Consider the following 19,833-nt stretch of genomic DNA (forward strand, 5'->3'; position numbering starts at 1 on the left):
ACAATACAATGGCCAGTGTCATCATCTTGCCAAGCTTAGGCTACCAGTTCCAGCTCAAATCAAGACAGCAGGTTTCCTTCCCTTCTCCTGTTCCCTAGGTGCATGTGGCAAAATGACTAGGGGAAAAAGGCATTAACTGAACAATTACTTTTCAAATGAATTGCTTATAAACTAAGTTATACCACCTGCAAAAGCAAATGATCCCCCATTTGCATACACCAACCATTCTCACTCACACAAAAGACTACCACAGAACATGCTTCTTTCCTTCCAGTGGAAAGAGCAAAAGCAGGTAGAAAAAAAAAAGATGGTTATCTATGGGGTAGACACAGCATGTGGGAAGTTTCAATCATCCCACTTAGCTGCAAAAGATTTTTTCCCCTTATGGAATATTCTTCAAATTACACACTGATAATTAATACAAACATAGTAATTGTTGAACATGGAACCTGTTCATATGCTAGTAACAGTTCTTTCACTGTACATTTCCAGGCCTATTGCAGTTACAAAGAAGAAAGAGGAAAAAAAAAAAAGGACCTGGAATCATCTTCAGGTGACATGGTGTTTGTTTAAATATATTTGGATCTTTTGGATGATGATGATGATGATGATAGTAATAATTTAAGCATGCATTGCTGCTCAAATAGCTATAAGAAGAAATTTAGTATGCATACTTTAAAATATACAGTTCTCACCATTTTCCTGTTGCTTTGTGGAACAATCAATCCAATTGTGCTGATTTGCAGACCAAATCATTTCAAACTGATGAAACATCACTTTAAAATTCCATGTATAGGGAACAAATGAGAAGATATCAGGAGCGCCATCACTAGACCAATCCTGAATCAAATCTAAAAATTAAGAGAATATGTTACTTCAGTGGGGGTGCTTATTCGTACAATAAACCCTCACCTTATCAGACCTCTCCTTATTTATTGTAAAAATATTTCAAATAAATAGAAGTAGGTCTCACTGTTCATAGCCAAGTTAATCTAATTAAGTCTTGGATGAGAGACCATCAGAAAATATCAGGTCTGAAGAATAGACTAGGTAGTCAAAAAACATTCCTGAAAATAAACCATTTCCATCTTGTCACCAAAAAACCTACACAGATATGCCAATAGAAACACCAAAGTTGAGCATGTCTTGAAGGAGACATCTCACAGTATTTAACAGAGTTTGCTCCAGTTAATTAAACACAGAATTGAGCTGTAAATACATTCAACTCAATGTCTGATACCGTATAACATATATGCTACGTTTTTAAAAATGCCAATTCACACAACATACTTACTATTCTACTACCACCTGATTCAGATAATAATGTCATACTAACAGGGTATAATTTTGCTGCCATTTCCAAACATCTTAGTGTTACAAATGGACATCAGAATAAATTTGACTAAGCTTTAAATCAACATACCTTTACAGAGAATATTCGAATGAACACCATTAAAAATTAAAAGAATCAAAAAAAGTACTTGGACTATTCTGAAGTACAATCCTTTCCAAAATCTAGCAATATTTATTTTATTTATTTATTAGATTTATATCCCACTGCAATCATAAACAAATTCTTAGCACCTCACAATAAAAACATAAAAGTACCAAAAATATATAAGAAAACCCAACAATATAATACCTGGCATATTTCAGTTTCAGAACTTGCATCTCTTATTTTTCACTTAAGCACATGCCCGGTTGTATTTGTGTATACTGTGTTTACAAAGATAGATTTTAATCTCTCTCTCTCTCTGCATGCACATGTGTGTGTGTGTGTGTGTAGACAAAGATATAGATACAGGTAGAAATAGATATTGTGCCTTCAAGTCAGTCTTGACTCCTGGCAACTGCCTGGACAAGTCCCTGCAGTTTTCTTGGCAAGATTTCAGAAGTGGTTTACCATTGCCTGCTTCCTAAAGTTCATAGAATTGTAGGGTCTAGTCCAACCCCCTGCCCAAGGCAGGAGTCTTGGTTGTCCAGTCTTTTCTTGAAAACCTTCAGCAAAGGAGCACCCACAACTCTGGGAGGCAAGCTGTTCCACTGCTTAATAGTTCTCACTGTCAGGAAATTCCTCTTTATTTCCAAGTTGGATCTCCCTCCGACGAGCTTCCACCTATTGCCTCTTGTCCTACCCTCAGGTTCTATGGAGAATAAATCAACGCCCTCTTCCCTGTGGCAGCCCTTCAGGTGTTGGAAGACTGCTATCATGTCTCCTCTCAGTCTTTTCCCTGTTAAGCTAAACATATTTAGTTCCTTTAGCCTTCATAGGATTTAGCCTCCAGAACCCTTATCATCTTTGTTGGTCTTCTCTGCACTCTTTCTAGGGCAGGTTACTCAACCAAGGTTCCATGGAACCCTAGGGTTCCATGAGAGATCACTAGGGGTTCTCTGGGAGATCATGATTTTAAAAATTACTTCAAATTTGGGCAACGTGCTCTTGCAGTGATGAGCAGAGACTGAACAAAAATTTAGTTACAACTCTTTCTGAGCTCTCTGGTAGTGCTCTGTAGGACTGCGTTTATTTGGCTGAATCCATTCTTAATTTTTGACGCAAGATAGGGGACACTTGATAACAGGTGAGCGCTATATTACAGGAAGGGAGGAATATATTGCAGGAAGGGAAGAATATACTGAAGGAAGGAAGGAATATATAGTAGAAAGGGAGGAATATACTGAAGGAAGGGTAGGGAGAAATGCATTTTTCAAGAAATTAATGGACTCGTCCAACGTAGTCCGTGATGTCAATCTCTCCCTTCTGCATCTCTTCCCTGCAGCTTTCATATACAGCTATTAATAGGCTCCATGCTGGGAAGAAGGGTAGAGAAATAATAGTCTCCAATTCCTCCTTGTCCCAGAATCATTTCTTAAAGTGGCCTCTCTGTTGGGGGTCTCCAGGTGTGTGGACTTCAATGCCCCTAAAATGGCTATACTAACCACAGATCTCAGAAAGGAAGTAATACGTTGGAATAGTAACCAATTGGGGAAAGATTACTTAGGTTGTTATGAAAAGTTCCCTCTGGTGCTCCACTGGAAGCTAAATGTGGAACAAGGAATCACAAAGATTGCTTCTTTCCCTTTTCTTCCATCACAAATAGAAATCTACCTAGTGCTAATCTGGATCCAACCCAGGATCATTACATATAACATCTGACCATTTAAAAAATATACTATCAATCCATCACAACTCACTAATGATTGTTGTAAGACCACAAAGCAAATAATCAGTTCACAAGAAAACAACTGTTTTTACAAATTTCATTTTGCCTATGGTTTAGTTTATTTTACCTATGCTTTAGTTTAGAATCTTTAGGTAGACGCTGCTGGCTAAACATACACACACACAAAACACAAATAAAACAATAAAAATAATGTTATTTTATGATACTCGGCTTTGTGTTTTTATTTCATAATATGTATGTTATTTGTTTTATCTATTTTATTCTAAGCTGCCCAGAGTCACATGTGTGAGATGGGCAGCTATATTAATCAAATAAATAAATCATATAAATAAATAAACACATTTTCCTAATGAAACTGAAATGCAAGCATATCTTTTGTGCTTGCTTTTATGAATAAGAACACTCCTATGGATAGGATTTATGGCTAAGCCAATTTGGCACAACCTGGAACAATAATTCATTTTAATAATGCTTCTTAATAGTCACTTCCATATTAGTATGCTGATAATGGCATAATTTGAAAGTGGCAAATAATATATGACACAAAATACCTGTAAAGAAGTTTTTTTGAGCAAATATGAAATGGTAGGTAGCTTTATATACTTCAACTTCACTCTGCCAGAGTTGTGGCATGTTCCATATTCGGGGATAAAAGGCATTAATGTGAAACTAAAGAAAATATAAAAGAAATAGATACTGTTAACAACGTATGATTCATGGCCAAAAATGTAACAGCAAAGATAGAGAGCCATATAACTCCTGTTTATTAACTTCTAAATCTTTCTGTTTATTGCTGATATACAAAATCATCTATCTGAAAACTGCCAAAAGATCTCCTTCTGTAACTAACCCACCGAACAATGGATTTATTTTGTAAAGATGGAAACTATTTTGAGGTGACCACAATAAAGCTTTTTACATCCATCCATGAAAGATATGTGACTGTTCAGGAAGCACTAAATGATAGTAACAGGCTTGTTTAGTCTCCAAAGATGTGGCTAAATAAAAGTCCCACTGAAGCATTACACCTGAATAAAAAGTAGAAAAGCCAAAAACTTAAATGCTAGCCCTACTTATAGCATCCCTAGTCCCCCTGTTGAGATTGCAGGGAAATCTGCCACAGGCTTCTACTCAGGTTTGAATTATTGAGTAAAAAAATAACCTTAATTCATTTGGGAACCATAATGTATATCAGAGTTCCACACAATCAAAGAACACTAACTGTATTCAAGCACCAAATTCAGGAAAATTTCTAATCTTTGATGTGTTTTTTTTTCTTTGTGATTTTTATTCAAGAAAATATATAGCTAGCATACTGTATACACTCTGGTGTATACAGGTTGGACCTGCTCTTAAAGTAACTTGGAAAGCAAATACAACAGAAATTATTCTGAGAGTATGCACGTTACTTACAGCTAACATTTCTGCTTCTAAGAGAGTCCGGAACTGCATACTACTGGTAGCATCTATGTGTAAAAGTTGTCCTTTAATAGTGGGAGAGTAGCCTAGTAAGCAAAACAAAGCATTGCTTTAGGATTATGTCTCTTTTCAAATGCATCAAAGAAGTTGGAACAAGTTGCCTTATAAAGTGGTATGTTTCTCATCAGCTGAGATCTTGATAGATAGCCAACAGTCCAAAACGTTTTAGCAGATCTGCACTAAGCAGGAAATTGGATGAGATGACATTTGAGGTCTCTTTCAACTTTATGATTCTATGAAGTATCCATCTCTAAAACTATTTCGTGCATACTATCAGTAGAAAATATATAATATGAACTGATACAATTTAAAAATAAAGGTTTTAGTTGAAACATCTATTTTTAAGGAAGAGAAGGGATGTAAATATTGCAGCTACATTGTCAACACAACTGTCTGTAAAAATAAATAATAAGGAATATTCATAGACTATAACAGGGCAAATCTAGTTGCCAATAGAAGCAAATATGCATAGCTCAGGGTTGAACTGTGGAGTCCTTGGGGTTCTCTGAGCTTGGTTGTTTTCTTGCAAATGTTTCATTACCTGGCTAGGTAACATCTTTAGTGCTAGAGTGGGATGGGGTTTGCTCTCTGTTTATATATTGCATAAGGTCTAATTGAGTAAGGTGTAAAGGTGTTTATATATTGTGTAAGTGTAAGGACTGTAACAACCACTATGTAGGACCGACAGGCAGAAGGCTTGCAGAGCACATCCATGAACACCAACTAGCAGTCAGAAGACATGATGAAAACTCCTTAATCTCATAACACATGAACAGACTTAACCATAGTTTCAACTGCAAAACTGTCAACATCTTAGACAAAGCTAAATCCAAAAATGCAAGGGAATTCTTGGAAGCTTGGTATTCAGACAAGGCAGCCATCAACAGGCACATAGAGATAAACAACATCTACACACTAGTCAAAAGAGACAATAGAAGGGAAACAAAAGATCAGAACATCTCCTCACCAGCAATCATCACCCAGATAAGCAGAGATTAACACCAAGATTACCACCAGACATAGTGTACAAGCAGTAAACAATACCTTAATCAAGGAACTACCAGAGGAAAAAATAGAATAAAACAAAATCCACCCCCCCACCAACACTGGCAGGGTATGCCACAATATATAAACAGAGAGCAAACCCCACTCCACTCTAGGTAATGAAGATGTTACCTAGCCGGGTAATGACATGTTTGCAAGAAAACAATCAAGGACTCCACAAATCTAGTTGTACCTTGAGCCTTTAAAATTTTTAGAATTACATTCTGAATATTCACTGTGTTAGCTTACTTTATGCACTAGAAAACATGTATCCAATAAGCCTAACTATATGGTATTGGTTGCCTAATATTTAATCAAATTCCATAAAAAAGAAAATAATATACAGCAAGCTTCTTACATTAATATGTGCAGAGATATATTAAAAAACACTGAATATTTAGAAATGCTAATCAATTTTTAAGGACCACTACCTCAATATAGTTTACCTTAAAGAATATAAAATTATTTTTGTTTCAACTTGCCATTTTCAGTGACAGTCATGGGAATGTTGATTTCCAAGTAAGAACCTGCTCCAACGTTTACATGTACTGCATTAGTTTCCTGTCAACAAAATTCAGAATTGCTTCAATTACTTTTATTAACACGATATCTTGGTTCAAGCTACTGTATCACCATCATATTTAAATTGCTAAAATTAAGGAAAGCCACATAGCACAAATGATTAAAAATAAGATAAAAATTAGAAACAGGAAAAAAAGGAGAAAAAATATTGTGTCTATTGGGTACATATCAGACTTGAAGGCTAGAACGACTAGGCAAAAACCATCCTGGAAAAAAGCAACAGTAAACCATTCCATACTCTTCCAACAAAATTAAATGCATATATCCATGAAGTCACCAAGAATCAAACTCAGTTTGAAGGCTTTACCGTTCTCCTTAACAAGCAAAATTCTTCAGTGTACTGACTCATGAGTTCTTCCTATAGTGTGACAGATTTCCTCCATTTCAAGAAAAATCTTGTTTTCTTAGAATATGGATGAAATATATAGGAAAATAGAGACTAGATGTTTGTGTGTGTGTGCGCGTGTGTGTGTGTTACTTTCATATAAATTTACCATATAAATTTGATAAATAAATGAATACATAAATATCCTGGGTAGAGAAAAATTGATCAAGAAAATATGCACATGAATACAGGCACACAAACTTAAAAATACATACTTGTTGGAGAACGTGTAAAAATATAATACTCAAATATGACGGAATGCTTAACTACACCTTTAATTTAAGGCTTTTTGTATTATACTATTTTCAACATTTCCAAAAATGAATTAGAACAATTTATAAAAACCTTAACAGACAAATAATGCATGCCTTAAAAGAACTAGTGTTAATTGCTCAAGCTTCTAGTTATATTTATTTACCCTATTTTTTGTAAAGAGCAAATCAATAGTAGCATCTGCAATAATATTCATACGTAGCTCAAAAGCAAGGATCTGTCTTGGCTTCCCCGGAACTGAAACTTCTGTAACTTTCATTACTTGATAATCTGGTGGGAAAAAAAATTTCCACAAACAATCCCTAAAAGAAAAATCCAAAGAGTAACAGTTATACCAAAATAAATGTTTTATTATTTCTTAGTATTCAGTTATTTATGAATATGTTTTTTACTATATTTACAAAAGAGTAACACTGATGATTTACGTTCTCTATATGCATTTGAATTTACCTCCGTAAAGATAGGATCAGACTAAACCCAGGAACTTTCCCACGAATGAATGAGCAAGGGTTTTTGCATCCTCATCCACCACTGGATCCTTCATAAAGCTCACCTTACATTGCTAAATAAGATCCTGCAATCAAAATCTTTTGGAGAGGCAGCCTTGAGATGTATTTGCCTCATCTCTGGATTAACTAGATCAGTGTTTTTCAACTATGTTTCTATGGAACCCTAGGTTTCTGCAAGAGATTGTGATGTTTTTTAAAAAATCATTTTTTTAAACTTTGCAAACAGTGGTGGGAATTTTTATGCATTGCGACTCAGCTGCTGGCCTGCCACTTTGCTATTGTTGTAAACATAACAAGTGGATTGTGTATATTAGAACTGAATTGTGTTGTGAAGTTTTCACATTTTTTTGCTATTTTTATACAGGAGTTCCCTGAAACCTGAACATTATTTCAAGGAGTCTTCCAGAATAAAAAGGTTGAGAAAGGCTAATGTAGACCACAGGGCTACTTCCAACATTACATGAATGGATTTCCATTTTCATAATAGGATTTTAGTTCATTCTCCTCTCCCTTCCCTTCCATTTATCCTAAATGCTTCCCATATACAGTGGGGCAAAAAAGTATTTAGTCAGCCACCAATTGTGCAAGTTCTCCCACTTAAAAAGATGAGAGAGGCCTGTAATTTTCATCATAGGTATGCCTCAACTATGAGAGACAAAATGGGGGAAAAAATCCAGAAAATCACATTGTCTGATTTTTAAAGAATTTATTTGCAAATCATGGTGGAAAATAAGTATTTGGTCACCTACAAACAAGCAAGATGTCTGGCTCTCACAAACCTGTAACTACTTCTTTAAGAGGCTCCTCTGTCCTCCACTCGTTACCTGTAATAATGGCCCGTTTGACCTTGTTATCAGTATAAAAGACACCTGTCCACAACCTCAAACAGTCACACTCCAAACTCTACTATGGCCAAGACCAAAGAGCTGTCGAAGGACACCAGAAACAAAATTGTAGACCTGTACCAGGCTGGGAAGACTGAATCTGCAATAGGCAAGCAGCTTGGTGTGAAGAAATCAATTGTGGGAGCAATAATTAGAAAATGGAAGACATACAAGACCACTGATAATCTCCCTCGATCTGGGGCTCCATGCAAGATCTCACCCCGTGGGGTCAAAATGATCACAAGAACGGTGAGCAAAAATCCCAGAACCACACGGGGGGACCTAGTGAATGACCTGCAGAGAGCTGGGACCAAAGTAACAAAGGCTACCATCAGTAACACACTACGCCACCAGGGACTCAAATCCTGCAGTGCCAGATGTGTCCCCCTGCTTAAGCCAGTACATGTCCGGGCCCGTCTGAAGTTTGCTAGAGAGCATTTGGATGATCCAGAAGAGGATTGGGAGAATGTCATATGGTCAGATGAAACCAAAGTAGAATGTTTTGGTCTAAACTCAACTCGTCGTGTTTGGAGGAGAGAGAATGCTGAGTTGCATCCAAAGAACATCATACCTACTGTGAAGCATGGGGGTGGAAACATCATGCTTTGGGGCTGTTTTTCTGCAAAGGGACCAGGACGACTGATCCGTGTAAAGGAAAGAATGAATGGGGCCATGTATCGTGAGATTTTGAGTGAACACCTCCTTCCATCAGCAAGGGCATTGAAGATGAAACGTGGCTGGGTCTTTCAGCATGACAATGATCCCAAACACACCACCTGGGCAACGAAGGAGTGGTTTCGTAAGAAGCATTTCAAGGTCCTGGAGTGGCCTAGCCAGTCTCCAGATCTCAACCCCATGGAAAACCTTTGGAGGGAGTTGAAAGTCCGTGTTGCCCAGCGACAGCCCCAAAACATCACTGCTCTAGAGGAGATCTGCATGGAGGAATGGGCCAAAATACCAGCAACAGTGTGTGAAAACCTTGTGAAGACTTACAGAAAACGTTTGACCTCTGGCATTGCCAACAAAGGATATATAACAAAGTATTGAGATGAACTTTTGATATTGACCAAATACTTATTTTCCACCATGATTTGCAAATAAATTCTTTAACAATCAGACAATGTGATTTTCTGGATTTTTTCCCCCATTTTGTCTCTCATAGTTGAGATATACCTATGATGAAAATTACAGGCCTCTCTCATCTTTTTAAGTGGGAGAACTTGCACAATTGGTGGCTGACTAAATACTTTTTTGCCCCACTGTATATCATAAGAATTCCCCAAGACTTTGAGACAGATCTGGGGATAGAGGGGAAGAATCCATTCTACTGTCAGGTGTTCTGGCAGTGGAATGATACTGCAGGCCATAGGCCAATAAATATGTGGATGTTTTTTAGAAAGCCATTATTTGTTTTTGAAAGTCTTGCAATGAAATACAATAGGAGCAAACATTTTTTAAAGAAACATAATTGTTCTTCTGTTGTAGATATACAATAGTGAATAGGACATCTCTAAATGAACTTTTTTCCACATTTCTCACCTTCTATATCATAGTCATTTTAAAAAAAGACAACAGTACCTTTGCCGGTCAGCCCATGGTCCATAATTAAAATCTGTTCCTTTGCCACAAACTATATCTAACCCCCAACAGGGTGGAAGGTCTTGCAATTTGCTATCTTCATTACTTGTCTCTCCCTCATTGTTTTCTTCTGTTTCTTCTGGTACAAGACCTATATTTTAGGAAACAGCCCCACCCCCATAATATATATTCAAATAACTTGTAACTTGAAGGCTTAATTACTGTATCACAAAACCATGTACAGTGGTACCTCGGGCCACAAACGCTTCTGTTCACGAACAATTTGGTTCACGAACAGCACTGTTCCCAAAATTTTGCTTCCGTTCGCGAACTCCGCATCGGGTGACGAACAGGATCCGCGGCCATTTTCCCTGCTGTGACACGTGGTCGTGGCTTCCTGTAGGGAGGGGGACTCTCCCATCAAACAATAACCACCTCCCCACCTGCCTTCCTGTCCTCCACGCCAGAAGTTGCCTCAAGCAAGGTTAGCATTCTCTCTCTTCATACTGTACTGTACTGTACTTTGTTTCATACTTTTGTGATTTAAAAAAAAAATACATATGGTTCAGAATGGATTAATCATATTTACACTGAATCTTATGGGAAAATTTGATTCGGTTGGCAACCAAAATCGGTTGGCGACCAAATTCGTAGGGGTCAGAACTGATTAACCGTATTTACATTGAACCTTATGGGAAAATTTGATTCGGGTTGCGACCAATTCGGGTTGCGACCAGAGTCGTGGAACAAATTAAGTTCGTGACCCGAGGTACCACTGTATATAAAGGATTAACGCATTTCACAAGCCATCACAGCTAAAAATCAGAAATATACAGATACTAGCAAAAATTCTGAGAAACAGTGCTGAAATATTTTGCACTGACCTTGAATGGTAAGAAACTCTTTTAAGAATTTAGTCAACAAAACTAAGAAAGATCAATTTATTTACATAAATGCAGTACTTTGCTGCATTGGTTAGTATTTTCCAAATGTAAAAAAGCTGAGGCAAGAAACACAGAAGAAAAAATCTGGAGGCCTCATACCTACATCAGATCTCACTCTGCTTGAATCCTAGATCTGTTGCACAAAGGAATCCCTACAATTAAACAATCTTGAAATATGAATATGCAATCCAATTTCAGATGTGTACTTTTAAAAACTTTATTAAATGCTTGGTGTATAACACATGTCAATCCTATTTCAACAGCCATTAGCATGTTGGGTTGGTAGGTTCTGACAAAGCAATGATATAACAGTAAATTTAGAGCCAGTATCAAGGTCAATAACATTTGCTACTTAATGAAAAGCTCATGCATTCTACCATCTGGCCATGCAAACAAGATTCCCTGGTGAATACAGGAGATTTGCAGGAACAAAGTTATCTTAGATCTTAGATTAAGCACAATGGAATACTTAATCTGACACTGACATAATTATAACCATTTTCAGAGGGCTGATTGAAAAAAAAACAGTGATCTATTTAAGGTCAGCTAGCAAACTTATAGCTAAGCAAGATTTGAAATGTGCAGCTCACACCTAGTCATTGTATAACATCAACTCAAATAAACTGATGGCTTAAAGTCGCTTGTTCAATAGTTATAGGCCATTATTAACTGTTCTATAGCTATTTAGGAAAGGGTCAAATCGGATACCGCAGTAATAAAGGCAGATTTAAGGATGACACAGGAATCTATGATGAGGAACTGAGCCATTTTTTTAAAGTTAAAAAGCAGTTGCAACACTAGATGGAATCAGATTGGACAGATACTCTATGTGAAGGGGAAAAATTAATACCCTATTCTAGGGTACTGTTCCAGTTCAAAATGTTGACAAAAAAGCTAAGATCTTGCAAATTGTTATCACCTTAAATGAAAAGATTCACACTCACCTGGTTCATCCATATAGTAATAGATGTCAACATCATTTGACTGCATCACAACAAAACCTTCTCCCATTAATCTTGGAGGTCTGTTGCAAAAGAGAAACAAACAAACAAACAAACAAAAAAACCAGAAAGGAAAAATGTGAATACTGCATTTATTCATTAGATTCTAGTATACGGAAGTTTATAATAACATGTCAGTCTTTAAGAGGCACAAAACTTCTTGTGAAAATTTCTGACTGTTAAATATTTAATTATAGCCTTTGTTTTTCTAGTTAATTCACTAAGAACTTTAAAAGGGTTTCCAGGCAATATAAAAAATCTACACTTTCCTCATGCTTGCAGTGATCAAAGCATTGTTGCCTGATTCATCAATATTAGCATATTGGTAATTAACATATTAACATTCTCAAGCATTAACAATATTAAAAATGTTTATTTTTCATTGACTCTTTTGAAAACACATTATTTTTAAACTTTAATGTCGTAAACCAACTGAAATTATTGGATTGTTGTTGAGAAATTTTGCTGTAGCCAAACTAAATTTTTCAACTGAAAAACTTTCACAGTATAATTTAAACATGTTGTTGATAACTTGATAACCTTTTTCCTAAAAAGTTATTCTATCCTGTCCTATATTTCAGTCATTTGTCAATAGTTTCCTGTTAAAATAGAACCTACATGCACACTAAGAGTGCATAGCACTCTTAATTTAAACAATATGCTCTGGCCATGATAATAAACATTGCACTTTGATTGTAATTAGTACTTACCTACTTTCCCTGAAGCAATCTATTCTGCTCAGGTAATGATGGTCTACCTTACTACCTTTTACCTTATTATTTTCTTTCATTTTTTCCAAAATGCAAATATAATGGTTGCAGGTGATTTCAGTGCCAAGCTAGGTTTCTCTCTCGACCTAGCTTGGCTTTGAAATCACCTGCAACCATTGTATCTGCATTTTGGAAAAATGAAAAAAAGATGAAGCAGTTATATTATTTAGAATAATAGGTCTCGGAAAAACACTGTGGGATCTTATACCATTCTGCAAGGAGGATATTCTGGAAATTAACCATCAAAACATTAAAATAAAAGTTTTACTAGGAGACTAAGAGTCGTGCCTAGAATATACACAGGCATTCAATCAGGCAGGTAACATTATTTAAATATTTGGGAATGGTTTTTCAAAGTCCTAGTAGTAGTTTCATGTCTCATATACCGACTAAGATGCTCACAAGACTGAGGGTGCCATCTTTCAATTTCTGTGAACAAAAGCATAGTTATATTCCTGATGGCTTAAGTTATTCAAAGCAAAACACTGGGACAGATGCTCTATATTATCTAGCTGTGTACATACAATAACTCTGGCCTACTAGAACAAGTTCAACTTTTTTTTTTTTAAGGCAGGCATTCCGGGTTCCTTGCTATGTCACAAATGCTGACCTCTGTCTAAAGACTGGTGGGTAAAAGTGGAGGCCAGGCATATGTATGCATATACTGTATATGTGTATGTCTGTGCATGTTTAATTTAAACATTAAATTACTGTTTAAAGCTATCATTTCTTCCAAGCCCCTCTGTTTTTGGTGGATAAATTCCTGCTGGCTTGAAATAACCCCAGTAGTGAAATTAAGTCTAGAGGTCCCTGGAATTTTACCAGGCCAATTCTGTGCTGAAGGAGCAAATACTAGACACTGAATACTAGAAGATTTAAGTGGGCTCCAAATTTATTACTGACAGCCACAAGTATAAAATAGCACCAAAATTAACGAAACATAAAAGGACCTTTCTTCTTGCATAGTGTGATGTCTGGCTGTTTTGGAGAGAAGATATGATGAGGAGGTCCTATATATTTATGCCCCTAGAACCTTTACACAGCTGGCAAGTCTAGAGAAATTGACAAGTTCTTCAGAGATCATTTTAGCATTTTTTTTCCATTTCTAAAACATTTCCTCTGAGATTTAAATTTTTAACAAATTTTAGGAAGTTAATTGGTTTTAAGGTTTTAGGTTCATATTTTGAACAGCTTAGACTGGAATTTTAGATGGTTACCACTGAATTTCAGAAGATTTATTTTAACAGGACATGCGTTTAGCAGTGCAGTGTTATAAACCTTTGTACAAGAATTTTAGCCAGGTACACAATTCAGCATCAATGAGAGACTAAGTGAGGTTTCTCTGCTAACTTAACGCTAAATGAACTTGGAATCACCAGGCATTCAAACTTCTAAAGCAGCACTTTGCATTAAACATTGGGAATCAATCTTGAGCACATGTCAAAGTAGGCAAGAAATACAGATGGATCCCTCTGCACCAACAGAGCACTCTGCTCATTCATATGATTTATTTACTTACTTTTAGGCAGCCTGAAGGCTGGAGAAATGGGACAAGTAAATCTTATCTGTTAAACAGGAATTTTTGAAGGGTCAAGGGCTGCAATCTGTTCTCCTAATCAGCTAGAAGGCTGCAAAAAGATTTCTGATTATGTGGAACTGCTAGAATACGCAGGACTAAACTCTTTTGGCCCTTTTTTGCACTTTTTTATGGTGTTAATTAAAGCATCAGGCAAGCAAATCACTCCAATTTCAATTCTCAAAATTCACCCCAAGCTCTTAAAAAGTCCATGACCATGCCATTGAAATTCAGTGGCAGACAGGATTGAACTTCGTAGTGTAATTAGGGGAGCTATTTGGGGAAGATGCTACAAAGTGGGGCTTAAAAGTTTGTTAATGCTTTTGAATTGTCAATATTTCTGCATAAATATGATCTAAAATGTGATCTTTTCGCCACAGATCCTTTTCTTTACTGAAAACTAGATAAAGAAAACCCAATTAAACAAATGAGTCAAAAACATTATACCTTTTCATTTATTTATTATAAATGATACCTAATATCTTATCATTTTACTTTATCAGGTGACATTCTGTGAAATGTGTGTCTGGTTAACATCAACAATAGCAGTCATTTTATAATGGCACCCATGACACTTCCTTAGAATTCTAAATTATTTAGAATTCCCTCATTCCAAAAAGCTTGGATGCCCTAATACTATATTATATATTCTATAGCTTTAACTTATAATTACTTACTCATCATTTTGAAGACCAACGTATCTTGGACTTGGAACAAGCATAACCCTCACGTTTTCCAGTTTTCCTTTTACAATGTGCATGAACTGATCCAGATGGCTTGAAGGTGGTTTTGTGGTATAAGTTAAGAAAGCATCATCAAAGTTAATACACAGAGTCTGAGGCTGATAATGATTTCCAAAGGCTAAGCGGCCCTAATTTAAGAGAAATACAACTGTGTATTAACTTTTAATTCTTTGGTAACAAGACATTCTTTTTAAGTAGTTTTACTTAGCATTTTCAGGAATCCATATGTATCACCTATAGAAATATATATACACCCACACGCATACATACATACATACATACATATATATACAAGCATACATACTGACTAAATAATGTTTCTAAGATCAAAATGAAATATTATAATGACTACTGAAGAAAGATCTTCAAAATCCATAGAAAATCTAAAATGCAGATGATCAGGATCTTTTTTTCTTACCGTGCTAACATTGACTTTGATTACAGGAATAAGAGATCTCCATGAAGATGAAGGATCGTGAGAATCACTTTTTGCTTTGACACTGAAGGAAGAAAGCAAAGTAAGTTTACATACTGAACAATATAAATTAGAAGCCCAAATCTTACATAGGAATTAACCCACACCAAAATGGAACTGAACCAAAGGACTGCAGTCCTATCTCAGGAAAACAAAGGACTTGTATTACATATATTTAAAAAGCTAAGTGAATATAACACAGTATTGTAGTACAATTTATGATTATTACCTTAAAATATTCCCACCCTGCATCCTTGGTGCTACCTTATGTCAATAATCATGTGCATTCATATGAGTGTGGTTGGTATGGATCAACTTTCCACTATTCAGGCAAGTGGCATAGCCTGTGTGATCCTAAAAGAGCTGCTCATTTTTAAATTGTTGCTTTTAAACTCCTCCTAAGCGAGGAATATGATTGGAGGTAACCACAGCATGATAACTATTATGCTAAGTATCTCTGAACCTGCACTGGCCATTTAACACATTAATATCTATAACTTAAATGTTATATATTTAGTTTCCAGAGATGAAGTATTTAGTCTTGTGAATTCTGATAGACACTATTCTTGCCTCCAAAAATGGTATATGGGTACTTAGTTACCCAATAAAGGTTGTCTTCCAAACGTTCTAATATATTTTTTTATTCAAAAAGATATCAAACTATGTTATAAAACCTAAACTTTCTGAGAAAGTACTGTATATTGAAAAATATGTACCTTTAGAGAAATCACACTTCATAAACAATTTGCAAACATTTTTGTGTGATTTTTTTTTTAAAGGACAGTTTAATTAATACTGAGCATATTTATAAACAAACTGAAAATATCAAATGGATCAGAAACACCAGTAAATATCTACAAAAGATGGTGGAAGTCATTATTAGAAAATTTCATACTTCAGCACAGTGCCATGTGGGAAGAAAGCTTGTATCAATAGTATCTATTACTGAACTAATTATATTTTTAAATATTGTAATACATTTTCCAACAGGTTTTCCATTTAAGAAAACAATGATTCAAAAGCAGTAATGTCAGTAAAGCTAAGTAAACAGATAATTTTCCGTAAGAACTCTTAGGCCATTACTCCCCTGGAAATGCTCTCTGCTGCAATTAGTCTAAAATAACAGATAAAACAAAACACTTGCAGGTACTTCCAGTAACATTTTTAAAAAGATTTTCAATTGCATCATGCAAAACCTTTCAAACTCATGCCCTGCCTTATTCTGAAATGCTGCGATTGCTACGTTTTATTAATTTTGGCTTCAATCCATACAAGTAGGAAGAGAGAATAGACAGAAGATTATATCCATTCCCCTTGGGAATATTCTTCAAATGATCTTCCAAGAGTTAGAGAATTATCCTGAGTACATCTATGGTATGGCAGCTGAACAAAAACTAGGTATCACCAATCCCAACACATTCAGAAGATATCTTCAGTCTGCAGGAGAGGTTTTTCAACAGCCTCAGGAGGACTGATTAGGTAACTTCATCTTCCACCAAGCCCTCATTTCAGCATTTTCTAGATTCAAGTTAATTTTCTAAATTAACTCATTTCTTAATTTAAAAGGGTTTTTTTATCCTACATCTTCCATTTCAATATCACCTAACAAAGAAATAAACATATCCTAGCATCCTCTTTTTCAGCCATGTCCTCATGAGGTTATTTTCAACTTATCCCTAACTCATAACTAAGGCAGTTTAAGGTCGGCCTTGGAAGTTCCAATGTAAAACAGTATTTTACCCTTTGTACAGAGATAAGCCACAGCAGATCTGCATGAATGCAAATAATATGCTTTACAATTCACAGTCAGGTGACCTGCAGGTAATAGGATCAAGAATGGTGCAGACATGGCCTCTCAATCCCTGGGCACTGTTTTCTAGTTTCCAATTCAGCTTGACCGGAAGCTAATCAATAGAAATAGCTGGGGACTACATAGTGAAATAGGAAAGAGACAGAGATGGCTCTTTTTCTGCTGCTTCACAGCTCACTCTGTCTATGTGTGTCAGCTCTTGCCTGGGTTGCTTTTAAACACAGGATTAATGATTTGCTGGATCCCATGTCTTAAAAAAGTCTGACAGTCAGTACAAATGAGTTGCACAAATGTGTTCAAAGGAAATTCACCTATGGGCTTACTGTCAGGCTACTTTTAGAGATGAGAGTTGAGCAATATTCCAGAACAGCACTATTTTGGAATATTGTTCTTTCATAATAACATCTCTATCAAAAAAGGAAGCCAAACTAGAGTGAATTTTGACTGGTGGCTAAACCTGCTCATTTAGCCATCTGTCAAACCTCTTAATCTCTCCTAGATGTAACCTCACCTCATGTTAAGAGACTGATTAGTGCAAGTTTTCCAACCAGCTGATGATATTTGCTGGAGAAGAGGAAGCATAGTAAGGGCAATCAACCAACTGCTGTTTTGATGGGCCCTATTTATATAATATAAATTAGGACAATGCCATTTGCCAGCACCATACCTGTGTCAGGACAGAGACTGCCAGCATGAGCAACAAATTTTATGGTGATATAGTTTTCTACCAACTCAGGGAATAGTGAATACACTTCAACTTGTTTGGGAGGAAGAGGTGATAAAACAGCATGCTCCCAACAACTAAACCTACTTTAGCGAAAAAAGTGTGTCTGTTTACTATATTCAGTTACAGATACCATCTTAATGTAGAAATGCCTTTTCTGTAGAGCATATTAACCAACAGGCCAATTCTTGCTAAAAAGAAGAAAAAACACCACACACTGCATTTCAGTTCCAATCAGCAGATGCAAGCCAAATAATCATATGCTCAAACTAAGTATAAACAACATTCTGTACTATATTTAAATGTCTGGAATATTAGATGTTCCAAAAGTGGCCAGTAGCCTAATAAGGAGAGATCTAATTCTTAGAACCAAAAGAAGGAATCATTTGTTAAGTGTTTTTTTAATCAAAATTGAATGGTAAAACAGTAAATTTAGCACCACATTCAAAGACTTATGTGAATAAAAATAATCTCTACCTTTCAAGATTTGTATGTGTTTGCTCTTGCCCATTTTCTCGTGCTTTTTCATCCTCTTTTTTTGGAGGAATTATGGTTGGATCTAAACCAAATAATTCCTGAAGTTGCCCATAAAGATCAGAACGGTTGTAGACATGAAATTCAAAATCATTCACCATGATATACAATCTTGTTTCTGCCTTAGGATCTATGGAGTTCAATAAAAAAGATATTTCATTTAGTAAACTGATTTTTAAGGGTCAACCTCACAAACAAATGTAAAAACATATAAATATACACATATATCATACATAAAATCATTTAATTAAATGGAGTATTCACAAGTATGACCTTTTAAAATAACTATTAACCAATCAACATGCATGAATAACATATCTAATTCAAGTTTGTAAACAATCACCTGCATAATTAGTATTATCATTCAACAATCAAAGTGAAGACTTACAACAATTGTTTCATTTGGACACCAGTAAGTAGCTTCTGTCTAGTGGGCAGCCAGTAAGATCGACAGAAAGTATTATTTATTTAAATCCAAAATAGGTTTTAGCTATGGCTCAAATTCTCTCTAAAGACAAATAAAATGATTGGAAAGAAATGCAAACACTCATAGAAGCAAAAAAAGCACTCACTGTTACTGTGAAGTCTAACTGACTTATTTTGGAATATGTGCTTACTAACTAAAACACACTTAATCAGGAAAAATTTGGAGTTGTTGCATAGAAAAACAAGATGCCTATCTTTGTCCCTTGTTTTTGTGTCTTTTTTCTCCATTAATATACAATAGTCCAAAAGGTTAGGAGGGAGGAGTGTAGCAATTACAGATAGTCCTCAACTTATGACCATTTGTTCAGAGACCACTCGAAGTTATGTTGGTGCTGAACGAATGGTAGTTATGGCTGGTTCTCAGAGTTACAGCCGTCCCAGCACCTCCATGGTCACATGATCGTGATCTGGGTGCTTGGCAACTTGTTCGCACTTACAACCAGTTGCCAAGTACCCCACAATCATGTGATCGCCATTTACAACCCAGAAAGTCAATGAGGAAGCTGGCAGGGAAGGTCGCAAGTCACTGGGATAAGTCTCCCACACCCACGGACCCTCCCCAGCCACTAGCGCTCATGCCTGCCTGCCACTTGCACACCCTGTGCACTCTTCCTGATCCACGCCACACTCTTGTGCACCCGACCCATGCGGTGCTTCTCACACAGCCCTGTGCAACTTCGCCAACCCACCCGGCAGCCCTTGCACAGATTTTGGCTATTTACTAAAACCAATGTAATTAATTTTATTTAATGAGAGATCCCACAAATATGGACACATATGTGCTAGTTAATCCATATCTTATGTGTTGGTCCTTAAAAGTTTTCAAGAAAATCTAATTATTAGCTTAAATGAAA

At 36.1% G+C, this 19,833-nt stretch overlaps 1 protein-coding gene across 4 annotated transcripts in view; it reads right to left on the reverse strand.

Moving 5' to 3' along the window:
- The window catches only part of BLTP1 (bridge-like lipid transfer protein family member 1), a 140,800-nt gene that overhangs the window by 106,205 nt on the left and 14,762 nt on the right, over positions 1 to 19,833 (reverse strand). For all 4 annotated transcript variants that reach the window (XM_088132888.1, XM_088132886.1, XM_088132885.1 and 1 more), the window contains exons 8-17: positions 18,437 to 18,623; positions 15,369 to 15,450; positions 14,885 to 15,078; positions 11,805 to 11,884; positions 9,917 to 10,067; positions 7,091 to 7,247; positions 6,188 to 6,266; positions 4,596 to 4,687; positions 3,734 to 3,851; positions 696 to 851 (exon numbers count right to left, since the gene is read on the reverse strand). In XM_088132888.1, coding sequence (XP_087989014.1) covers positions 696 to 851; positions 3,734 to 3,851; positions 4,596 to 4,687; positions 6,188 to 6,266; positions 7,091 to 7,247; positions 9,917 to 10,067; positions 11,805 to 11,884; positions 14,885 to 15,078; positions 15,369 to 15,450; positions 18,437 to 18,623 — 1,296 coding nt within the window. The remainder of the gene's footprint in view (positions 1 to 695; positions 852 to 3,733; positions 3,852 to 4,595; positions 4,688 to 6,187; positions 6,267 to 7,090; positions 7,248 to 9,916; positions 10,068 to 11,804; positions 11,885 to 14,884; positions 15,079 to 15,368; positions 15,451 to 18,436; positions 18,624 to 19,833) is intronic.

Source organism: Python bivittatus, unplaced genomic scaffold, assembly GCF_059951505.1.
Source record: "Python bivittatus isolate LINGU-HERP-01145 unplaced genomic scaffold, Pbiv_v1 ctg000070_np1212, whole genome shotgun sequence".
Taxonomy (NCBI): domain Eukaryota; kingdom Metazoa; phylum Chordata; class Lepidosauria; order Squamata; family Pythonidae; genus Python; species Python bivittatus.